Source organism: Petromyzon marinus, unplaced genomic scaffold (assembly GCF_048934315.1).
Source record: "Petromyzon marinus isolate PM22_M1 ecotype Great Lakes invasive population unplaced genomic scaffold, UKy_Petmar_22M1.pri1.0 PM_Scaffold_42, whole genome shotgun sequence".
NCBI classification, from domain to species: domain Eukaryota; kingdom Metazoa; phylum Chordata; class Hyperoartia; order Petromyzontiformes; family Petromyzontidae; genus Petromyzon; species Petromyzon marinus.
In genome coordinates this window covers 498,394-510,735 of record NW_027423413.1, presented here as the reverse complement: position 1 = coordinate 510,735, position 12,342 = coordinate 498,394, and the positions used below count along the sequence as shown (strand labels likewise).

The 12,342-nt window shown below is 45.5% G+C and overlaps 1 protein-coding gene across 1 annotated transcript in view; it reads left to right on the top strand.

Moving 5' to 3' along the window:
* Positions 1–10,292: 10,292 nt before the first annotated feature.
* The window catches only part of LOC142923326 (uncharacterized), a 48,897-nt gene continuing 46,847 nt past the window's right edge, over positions 10,293–12,342 (top strand). Inside the window, exon 1 of the mRNA XM_076064394.1 lies at positions 10,293–10,321. Coding sequence (XP_075920509.1) covers positions 10,293–10,321 — 29 coding nt within the window. The remainder of the gene's footprint in view (positions 10,322–12,342) is intronic.

The window sequence follows — 12,342 nt, the reverse complement described above, 5'->3', positions numbered from 1 at the left end:
GTATAGTGTATAGTAGTTTAGTGTATAGTGTAGTGTAGTGTATAGTAGTGTGTAGTGTATAGTGTAGTGTATAGTGTAGTGTATAGTGTATAGTAGTGTAGTGTATAGTGTAGTGTATAGTAGTGTAGTGTATAGTAGTGTAGTGTATAGCATAGTGTAGTGTATAGTGTAGTGTATAGTGTAGTGTATAGTGTAGTGTATAGTGTAGTGTATAGTAGGGTAGTGTATAGTAGTGTAGTGTATAGTGTAGTGTATAGTAGTGTAGTGTATAGTGTAGTGTATAGTGTATAGTGTAGTGTATAGGGTAGTGTATAGTGTAGTGTATAGTGTAGTGTATAGTAGTGTAGTGTATAGTGTAGTGTATAGTGTAGTGTATAGTGTAGTGTATAGTATAGTGTATATTGTAGTGTATAGTGTAGTGTGTAGTGTATAGTGTAGTGTATAGTGTATAGTAGTGTGTAGTGTGTAGTGTAGTGTATAGTAGTGTAGTGTATAGTGTAGTGTATAGTAGTGTAGTGTATAGCATAGGTAGTATATAGTGTAGTGTATAGTGTAGTGTATAGTGTAGTGTATAGTAGTGTAGTGTATAGTGTAGTGTATAGTAGTGTAGTGTATAGTGTAGTGTATAGTAGTGTAGTGTATAGTGTGTAGTGTATAGTGTAGTGTATAGTGTAGTGTATAGTAGTGTAGTGTATAGTGTAGTGTATAGTGTAGTGTAGTGTATAGTGTAGTGTATAGTATAGTGTATAGTGTAGTGTATAGTGTAGTGTGTAGTGTATAGTGTAGTGTATAGTGTAGTGTATAGTGTATAGTAGTGTGTAGTGTATAGTGTAGTGTATAGTGTATAGTAGTGTATAGTGTAGTGTAGTGTGTAGTGTATAGTGTATAGTAGTGTAGTGTTTAGTAGTGTATAGTGTAGTGTATAGTAGTGTATAGTGTAGTGTAGTGTGTAGTGTATAGTGTAGTGTATAGTAGTGTGTAGTGTATAGTGTATAGTTGTATAGTGTATAGTGTAGTGTATAGTGTAGTGTATAGTAGTGTAGTGTATAGTAGTGTAGTGTATAGTGTAGTGTATAGTAGTGTAGTGTATAGTGTAGTGTATAGTATAGTGTATAGTGTATAGTAGTGTAGTGTATAGTGTAGTGTGTAGTGTAGTGTATAGTAGTGTAGTGTATAGTATAGTGTATAGTAGTATAGTGTATAGTGTAGTGTATAGTGTATAGTAGTATAGTGTATAGTGTAGTGTATAGTGTAGTGTATAGTAGTGTAGTGTATAGTGTAGTGTATAGTAGTGTAGTGTATAGTAGTGTAGTGTATAGTGTAGTCTATAGTGTAGTGTATAGTGTAGTGTATAGTAGTGTAGTGTATAGTGTAGTGTATAGTGTATAGTAGTGTAGTGTATAGTAGTGTATAGTGTAGTGTATAGTGTATAGTAGTGTAGTGTATAGTAGTGTATAGTGTAGTGTATAGTGTAGTGTATAGTGTATAGTATAGTGTATAGTAGTGTAGTGTATAGTGTAGTGTATAGTAGTATAGTGTATAGTAGTGTAGTGTATAGTGTAGTGTATAGTGTAGTGTATAGTGTATAGTAGTGTATAGTGTAGTGTATAGTAGTGTGTAGTGTATAGTGTAGTGTATAGTGTAGTGTATAGTAGTGTAGTGTATGTGTAGTGTATAGTAGTGTAGTGTATAGTAGTGTAGTGTATAGTGTATAGTGTAGTGTATAGTGTAGTGTATAGTGTAGTGTATAGTAGTGTAGTGTATAGTAGTGTAGTGTATAGTGTATAGTGTAGTGTATAGTGTAGTGTATAGTGTAGTGTATAGTGTAGTGTATAGTAGTGTAGTGTATAGTAGTGTAGTGTATAGTGGTGTAGTGTATAGTGTAGTGTATAGTGTAGTGTATAGTGTAGTGTATAGTGTAGTGTAGTGTATAGTGTAGTGTATAGTATAGTGTATATTGTAGTGTATAGTGTATAGTGTAGTGTGTAGTGTATAGTGTAGTGTATAGTGTATAGTAGTGTAGTGTAAAGTGTAGTGTATAGTAGTGTAGTGTATAGCATAGTGTAATGTATAGTGTAGTGTATAGTGTAGTGTATAGTGTAGTGTATAGTAGTGTAGTGTATAGTAGTGTAGTGTATAGTGTAGTGTATAGTAGTGTAGTGTATAGTGTAGTGTATAGTGTAGTGTATAGTGTAGTGTATAGTGTAGTGTATAGTTAGTGTAGTGTATAGTAGTGTATAGTGTAGTGTATAGTGTAGTATATAGTGTATAGTAGTGTATAGTGTAGTGTATAGTGTAGTGTATAGTGTATAGTAGTGTATAGTAGTGTATAGTGTAGTGTATAGTAGTGTATTGTATAGTATAGTGTAGTGTATAGTGTAGTGTGTAGTGTATAGTAGTGTAGTGTATAGTAGTGTAGTGTATAGTAGTGTATAGTAGTGTATAGTGTAGTGTATAGTGTATAGTAGTGTAGTGTATAGTGTAGTGTATAGTAGTGTAGTGTATAGTATAGTGTATAGTAGTATAGTGTATAGTGTAGTGTATAGTGTAGTGTATAGTGTAGTGTATAGTGTAGTGTATAGTGTATAGTAGTATAGTGTATAGTAGTATAGTGTATAGTGTAGTGTATAGTGTAGTGTATAGTAGTGTAGTGTATAGTGTAGTGTATAGTGTATAGTAGTGTAGTGTATAGTAGTGTAGTGTATAGTAGTGTATAGTAGTGTATAGTGTAGTGTATAGTGTAGTGTATAGTGTAGTGTATAGTAGTGTAGTGTATAGTGTAGTGTATAGTGTATAGTAGTGTATAGTGTATAGTGTAGTGTATAGTGTATAGTAGTGTAGTGTATAGTAGTGTAGTGTATAGTAGTGTATAGTGTAGTGTATAGTGTAGTGTATAGTGTATAGTATAGTGTATAGTAGTGTAGTGTATAGTTTAGTGTATAGTAGTATAGTGTATAGTAGTGTAGTGTATAGTGTAGTGTATAGTGTAGTGTATAGTGTATAGTAGTGTAGTGTATAGTGTAGTGTATAGTGTATAGTAGTGTAGTGTATAGTGTAGTGTAGTGTATAGTAGTGTGTAGTGTATATTGTATAGTGTAGTGTAGTGTATAGTGTATAGTAGTATAGTGTATAGTGTAGTGTATAGTGTAGTGTATAGTGTAGTGTATAGTGTAGTGTATAGTGTATAGTGTAGTGTATAGTAGTATAGTGTATAGTGTAGTGTATAGTGTAGTGTATAGTAGTGTAGTGTATAGTGTAGTGTATAGTGTATAGTAGTGTAGTGTATAGTAGTGTAGTGTATAGTGTAGTGTATAGTAGTGTATAGTAGTGTATAGTGTAGTGTATAGTGTAGTGTATAGTGTAGTGTATAGTAGTGTAGTGTATAGTGTAGTGTATAGTGTATAGTGTGTATAGTGTAGTGTATAGTGTATAGTAGTGTAGTGTATAGTAGTGTAGTGTATAGTGTAGTGTATAGTGTAGTGTATAGTGTATAGTATAGTGTATAGTAGTGTAGTGTATAGTGTAGTGTATAGTAGTATAGTGTATAGTAGTGTAGTGTATAGTGTAGTGTATAGTGTAGTGTATAGTGTATAGTAGTGTAGTGTATAGTGTAGTGTAGTGTATAGTAGTGTGTAGTGTATATTGTATAGTGTAGTGTAGTGTATAGTGTAGTGTATAGTGTAGTGTATAGTAGTTTAGTGTATAGTGTAGTGTAGTGTATAGTAGTGTGTAGTGTATAGTGTAGTGTATAGTGTAGTGTATAGTGTATAGTAGTGTAGTGTATAGTGTAGTGTATAGTAGTGTAGTGTATAGTAGTGTAGTGTATAGCATAGTGTAGTGTATAGTGTAGTGTATAGTGTAGTGTATAGTGTAGTGTATAGTGTAGTGTATAGTAGGGTAGTGTATAGTAGTGTAGTGTATAGTGTAGTGTATAGTAGTGTAGTGTATAGTGTAGTGTATAGTGTATAGTGTAGTGTATAGGGTAGTGTATAGTGTAGTGTATAGTGTAGTGTATAGTAGTGTAGTGTATAGTGTAGTGTATAGTGTAGTGTATAGTGTAGTGTATAGTGTAGTGTATAGTGTAGTGTATAGTGTAGTGTGTAGTGTATAGTGTAGTGTATAGTGTATAGTAGTGTGTAGTGTATAGTGTAGTGTATAGTAGTGTAGTGTATAGTGTATAGTGTAGTGTATAGTAGTGTAGTGTATAGCATAGTGTAGTGTATAGCATAGTGTAGTGTATAGTGTAGTGTATAGTGTAGTGTATAGTGTAGTGTATAGCAGTGTAGTGTATAGTGTAGTGTATAGTAGTGTAGTGTATAGTGTAGTGTATAGTAGTGTAGTGTATAGTAGTGTAGTGTATAGTGTAGTGTATAGTGTAGTGTATAGTGTAGTGTATAGTAGTGTAGTGTATAGTAGTGTAGTGTATAGTGTAGTGTATAGTGTAGTGTATAGTGTAGTGTAGTGTATAGTGTAGTGTATAGTATAGTGTATAGTGTAGTGTATAGTGTAGTGTGTAGTGTATAGTGTAGTGTATAGTGTATAGTGTAGTGTATAGTGTATAGTAGTGTATAGTGTAGTGTATAGTGTATAGTAGTGTATAGTGTAGTGTAGTGTGTAGTGTATAGTGTATAGTAGTGTAGTGTTTAGTAGTGTATAGTGTAGTGTATAGTAGTGTATAGTGTAGTGTGTAGTGTAGTGTGTAGTGTATAGTGTAGTGTATAGTAGTGTGTAGTGTATAGTGTATAGTAGTATAGTGTATAGTGTAGTGTATAGTGTAGTGTATAGTAGTGTAGTGTATAGTAGTGTAGTGTATAGTGTAGTGTATAGTAGTGTAGTGTATAGTGTAGTGTATAGTGTAGTGTATAGTGTATAGTAGTGTAGTGTATAGTGTAGTGTATAGTGTAGTGTATAGTAGTGTATAGTGTATAGTAGTGTATAGTGTAGTGTAGTGTGTAGTGTATAGTGTAGTGTATAGTGTATATTAGTGTAGTGTTTAGTAGTGTGTAGTGTATAGTGTATAGTAGTGTAGTGTATAGTGTAGTGTATAGTAGTGTATAGTGTAGTGTAGTGTATAGTGTAGTGTATAGTGTAGTGTATAGTAGTGTAGTGTATAGTAGTGTAGTGTATAGTGTAGTGTATAGTGTAGTGTATAGTAGTGTATAGTGTAGTGTTAGTGTATAGTGTAGTGTATAGTGTAGTGTGTAGTGTATAGTGTAGTGTATAGTGTATAGTAGTGTAGTGTTTAGTAGTGTGTAGTGTGGTGTATAGTAGTGTAGTGTATAGTGTAGTGTATAGTAGTGTATAGTGTAGTGTATAGTGTAGTGTATAGTGTAGTGTATAGTGTAGTGTATAGTAGTGTAGTGTAGTGTATAGTAGTGTAGTGTATAGTGTAGTGTATAGTGTAGTGTATAGTGTAGTGTAGTGTATAGTAGTGTATAGTGTAGTGTATAGTGTAGTGTATAGTGTAGTGTGTATAGTAGTGTATAGTGTAGTGTATAGTGTAGTGTATAGTGTAGTGTATAGTGTAGTGTATGTGTAGTGTATAGTGTAGTGTATAATGTAGTGTATAGTGGTGTATAGTGTAGTGTATAGTAGTGTATAGTGTAGTGTATAGTGTAGTGTATAGTAGTGTATAGTGTAGTGTAGTGTATAGTGTAGTGTATAGTAGTGTATAGTGTAGTGTATAGTGTAGTGTATAGTGTAGTGTATGTTGTAGTGTATAGTAGTGTGTAGTGTATAGTGTAGTGTATAGTGTAGTGTATAGTGTAGTGTATAGTAGTGTGTAGTGTATAGTGTAGTGTATAGTGTAGTGTATAGTGTATAGTGTAGTGTATAGTAGTGTAGTGTATAGTATAGTGTATAGTGTAGTGTATAGTGTAGTGTATAGTAGTGTGTAGTGTATAGTGTAGTGTATAGTGTAGTGTATAGTGTAGTGTATAGTGTAGTGTAGTGTATAATGTAGTGTATAGTGGTGTATAGTGTAGTGTATAGTGTAGTGTATAGTGTAGTGTATAGTGTAGTGTATAGTGTAGTGTATAGTGAATAGTAGTGTAGTGTATAGTGTAGTGTATAGTGTAGTGTGTAGTGTATAGTGTAGTGTATAGTAGTGGGGCAGCAGCAGCAGCAGGGGGTGGGAGGGGCCAGCCGGACGTCCGTGGCCCACTGGGCTCCGCTGTCCGCTCCTCTGCCCGCAGGTGACCGCCTCACGACCCGGCAGCAGCGGCAGCGGCAGGAGGCGGAGGGGGAGGAGCCAGAGGAGAGGGAGGAGCCGGAGGAGGGCCGCGTGACGTCGCAGGTCGACGGAGCTTCGGCGAACGGCAGCGGCGCTGGAGGCGGCTCTGGGTGCCGCGAGGAGGGGGTGAAGGGGGAGGGGCTCCGCGTGCCTCTCGCGTGCGTCTCGGCCGGAGCCGCGGCGCTCGCCCTGGCCGGAGTTGTCTGGGCGGTGGCAGCGCGCAGAGGTGAGGGTGGGGGTGGAGGGTGGGGAGGGTGGGGAGGGTGGTAGTGGTGGAGGTACAGGTGGTGATGGTAGTGGTGGTGATGGTGGTGATGGTGACGATGGTGGTGGTAGTAGTGGTGGAGATAGTCGTGGTGACGATGATGGTAGTGGTGGTGATGGTGGTAGTGGTGGTAGTAGTGGTGGTGATACAGGTGGTGGTGGTGGTGATACAGGTGGTGGTGGTGATACAGGTAGTGGTGGTGGTGATACAGGTAGTGGTGGTGATACAGGTGGTGATGGTGATACAGGTGGTGGTGGTGATACAGGTGGTGGTGGTGATACAGGTAGTGGTGGTGGTGATACAGGTAGTGGTGGTGGTGATACAGGTAGTGGTGGTGATACAGGTAGTGGTGGTGGTGATACAGGTGGTAGTGGTGGTGATACAGGTGGTGGTGGTGATACAGGTGGTGATGGTGATACAGGTAGTGGTGGTGGTGATACAGGTAGTGGTGGTGATACAGGTGGTGATGATGATACAGGTAGTGGTGGTGATACAGGTGGTGATGGTGACGATGGTGGTAGTGGTGGTGATACAGGTGGTGGTGGTGGTGGTGGTGATACAGGTAGTGGTGGTGGTGATACAGGTGGTGGTTTGTGGTGATACAGGTAGTGGTGGTGGTGATACAGGTGGTGATGGTGGTGGTGGTGGTAGTAGTGGTGATACAGGTGGTGGTGGTGATGCAGGTGGTGTTGGTGGTGATACAGGTGGTGGTGGTGATACAGGTGGTGGTGGTGATACAGGTAGTGGTGGTGATACAGGTAGTGATGGTGAAACAGGTAGTGGTGGTGATACAGGTGGTGGTGGTGGTGGTGGTGATACAGGTGGTGATGGTGATACAGGTGGTGGTGGTGGTGATACCGGTAGTGGTGGTGGTGATACAGGTGGTGGTGGTGATACAGGTGGTGGTGGTGATACAGGTAGTGGTGGTGATACAGGTGGTGGTGGTGGTGATACAGGTGGTGGTGGTGGTGGTGGTGATACAGGTAGTGGTGGTGATACAGGTAGTGGTGGTGGTGATACAGGTGGTGGTGGTGATACAGGTGGTGTTGGTGATACAGGTGGTGGTGGTGATACAGGTAGTGGTGGTGGTGATACAGGTAGTGGTGGTGGTGATACAGGTGGTGGTGGTGATACAGGTGGTGGTGGTGATACAGGTAGTGGTGGTGATACAGGTGGCGGTGGTGGTGATACAGGTGGTGGTGGTGGTGGTGATACAGGTAGTGGTGGTGATACAGGTAGTGGTGGTGGTGATACAGGTAGTGGTGGTGATACAGGTGGTGGTGGTGATACAGGTAGTGGTGGTGATACAGGTGGTGGTGGTGATACAGGTAGTGGTGGTGGTGATACAGGTGGTGGTGATACAGGTAGTGGTGGTGATACAGGTGGTGGTGGTGATGGTGATACAGGTAGTGGTGGTGATACAGGTAGTGGTGGTGATACAGGTAGTGGTGGTGATACAGGTGGTGGTGGTGGTGGTGATACAGGTAGTGGTGGTGGTGATACAGGTGGTGGTAGTGGTGGTGATACAGGTAGTGGTGGTGATACAGGTGGTAGTGGTGATACAGGTAGTGGTGGTGATGATACAGGTGGTGGTAGTGGTGGTGATACAGGTAGTGGTGGTGATACAGGTGGTGGTGGTGATACAGGTGGTGGTGGTGATACAGGTAGTGGTGGTGGTGATACAGGTGGTGGTAGTGGTGGTGATACAGGTGGTGGTGGTGATACAGGTGGTGGTGGTGATGCAGGTGGTGGTGGTGATACAGGTAGTGGTGGTGGTGATACAGGTGGTGGTAGTGGTGGTGATACAGGTAGTGGTGGTGGTGATACAGGTAGTGGTGGTGATACAGGTGGTGGTGGTGGGGATACAGGTAGTGGTGGTGATACAGGTGGTAGTGGTGGTGGTGATACAGGTGGTGGTGGTGATGGTGATACAGGTGGTAGTGGTGGTGATACAGGTAGTGGTGGTGATACAGGTGGTAGTGGTGGTGGTGATACAGGTGGTGGTGGTGGTGGTGATACAGGTAGTGGTGGTGATACAGGTAGTGGTGGTGATACAGGTAGTGGTGGTGGTGATACAGGTGGTAGTGGTGGTGATACAGGTAGTGGTGGTGATACAGGTGGTAGTGGTGGTGGTGATACAGGTGGTGGTAGTGGTGGTGATACAGGTAGTGGTGGTGATACAGGTAGTGGTGGTGATGATACAGGTGGTGGTGGTGGTGATACAGGTAGTGATGGTGATACAGGTAGTGGTGGTGATACAGGTAGTGGTGGTGATACAGGTAGTGGTGTGATACAGGTGCCTCTATTTCTTTGTCTGGGATCTCCGCAGGCCACAGAGAGTCGCTGTCGAAGCGAACAGCGGCACGTTGCTCGCCGTCCGGGCAGCACGCAGATTGCGTTTACGAGGTGAGTCGAATTTCTTGGTCTCTCTCTGACTCTACAGAGACCCACAGAGACCCACAGAGACCCACAGAGACCCACAGAGACTCACAGAGACCCACAGACACCCACAGAGACCCACAGAGACCCACAGACACATACAGAGACCCACAGAGACCCACAGACACATACAGAGACCCACAGACACCCACAGAGACCCACAGACACCCACAGACACCCACAGAGACTCACAGACACCCACAGAGACCCACAGACACCCACAGAGACCCACAGAGACTCACAGACACCCACAGACACCCACAGAGACCCACAGACACCCACAGACACCCACAGACACCCATAGAGACCCACAGACACCCACAGACACCCACAGACACCCACAGATACCCACAGACACCCAGACCCACAGAGACCCACACACACCCACAGACACCCAGACCCACAGAGACCCACACACACCCACACCCACAGAGACCTACAGAGACCCACAGACACCCACAGACACCCACAGAGACCCACAGACACCCAGACGCATAGAGACCCACAGAGACCCAGACCCACAGAGAACCACAGAGACCCACAGACACCCACAGACACCCACAGAGACCCACAGAGACCCACAGAGATCCACAGACACCCAGACCCATAGGGACCCACAAAGACCCAGACGCACAGAGACCCACAGAGACCCAGACCCATAGAGACCCACAGAGACCCAGACGCACAGAGACCCACAGAGACCCAGACCCATAGAGACCCACAGAGACCCAGACCCATAGAGACCCACAGAGACCCAGACCCATAGAGACCCACAGAGACCCAGACCCAGAGAGACCCACAGAGACCCACAGACACCCAGACCCATAGGGACCCACAAAGACCCAGACGCACAGACACCCACACACACCCACAGACACCCACAGACACCCACAGAGACCCAGACCCACAGAGAACCACAGAGACCCACAGACAGCCAGACCTACAGAGACCCACAGACACCCACAGAGACCCACAGAGATCCACAGACACCCAGACCCATAGGGACCCACAAAGACCCAGATGCACAGAGACCCACAGAGACCCAGATCGATAGAGACCCACAGAGACCCAGACCCATAGAGACCCACAGAGACCCAGACCCATAGAGACCCACAGAGACCCAGACCCATAGAGACCCATAGAGACCCACAGACACCCAGACCCACAGAGACCCACAGAGACCCACAGAGACACATAGAGACCCACAGAGACCCATAGAGACCCATACTCATAGAGACCCATCGATCCCCCGCTCACGGCCAACACCATCGGTGACGATTATCTGAACCGGTCCTGCGCCTGCCCTAGATCGACTCAGCCTCAAATGAGTTGCTGGTGCAGCGGTGTGTGGTGAACATGGCCACTGGGGAGACAAAGGCGGCCGGGCTTGGTGCTGTGTTCCACAGTGGCCTTCATTAGGGGGTCGCTAACAGCACTTGCCCCTACAGCCCTGCTAGAGGCTACCTGGGGGGCGCTTTGTCTGTGCGTGGTGTGTGTATTACATAGACACTGCTGCTGCTACTCGCTAGCTAACAGCACTTGCCCCTTCAGCCCTGCTAGAGGCTACCTGGGGGAGCTTTGTCTGTGTGTGGTGTGTGTAGTACATAGACACAGCACTTGCCCCAGCAGTCTGTAGAGGCTACACGGGAAGCGTGGGGGTCTTTGTCTTTGTCTTTGCCGTTCTTGCAGAACGTGGAGGGCACGAGGCGATGATAGAAGCATGGGGCCCACTCACCTACCCCACTCACCTACCCCACTCACCTACCCCACTCACCTACCCCACTCACCCCACTCACCTACACCACTCACCTACACCACTCACCTACCCCACTCACCTACCCCACTCACCTACCCACTCACCTCACTCACCTACCCCACTCACCTACCCCACTCACCACACTCGCCTACCCCACTCACCACACTCACCTACACCACTCACCTACCCCACTCACCTACCCCACTCACCTACCCCACTCACCCCACTCACCTACACCACTCACCTACACCACTCACCTACCCCACTCACCACACTCACCTACCCCACTCACCTACCCCACTCACCACACTCACCTACCCCACTCACCTACCCCACTCACCTACCCCACTCACCTACCCCACTCACCTCACTCACCTACCCCACTCACCTACCCCACTCACCACACTCACCTACCCCATTCACCTACCCCACTCACCACACTCACCTACCCCACTCACCTACCCCACTCACCACACTCACCTACCCCACTCACCTACCCCACTCACCTCACTCACCTACCCCGCTCACCTACCCCACTCACCTACCCCACTCACCTACCCCACTCACCTACCCCACTAACCTACACCACTCACCACACTCACCTACCCCACTCACCTACACCACTCACCTACCCCACTCACCTACCCCACTCACCTACCCCACTCACCTACCCCACTCACCTACCCCACTAACCTACACCACTCACCACACTCACCTACCCCACTCACCTACCCCACTCACCTACCCCACGCACCTACCCCACTCACCTACCCCACTCACCTACACCACTCACCCACACCACTCACCCCACTCACCTACCCCACTCACCTACCCCACTCAACACACTCACCTACACCACTCACCTACACCACTCACCCACACCACTCACCCCACTCACCTACCCCACTCACCTACCCCACTCATCTACCCCACTCACCTACCCCACTCACCTACCCCGCTCATCTACCCCATTCACCTACCCCACTCACCCCACTCACGTACACCACTCACCACACTCACCTACACCACTCACCACATTCACCTACCCCACTCACCCCACTCACCTACCCCACTCACCTACCCCACTCACCCCACTCACCTACACCACTCACCCCACTCACCTACACCACTCACCCCACTCACTCACCCCACTCACCTACCCCACTCACCTAAACCACTCACCCCACTCACCCCACTCACCTACCCCTCTCACCCCACTCACCTACACTACTCACCCCACTCACGTACTCCACTCACCCCACTCACCCACCCCACTCACCCCACTCACTCACCCCACTCACCCCACTCACCTATCCCACCCACCTACCCCACTCCCCCCACTCACCCCACTCACCCCACTCACCTTACCCACTCACCCCACTCACCCCACACACCTACCCCACTCACCGCACTCACCTACCCCACTCACCCCACTCACCCCACTCACCCACCCCACTCACCCCACTCACCTACCCCACCCACCTACCCCACTCCCCCCTCACCCCACTCACCCCACTCACCTACCCCACTCACCCCACTCACCCCACACACCTACCCCACTCACCCCACTCACCTATACCACTCACCCCACTCACCTACCCCATTCACCCTACTCACCTACCCCACTCACCCCACTCACCCCACTCACCT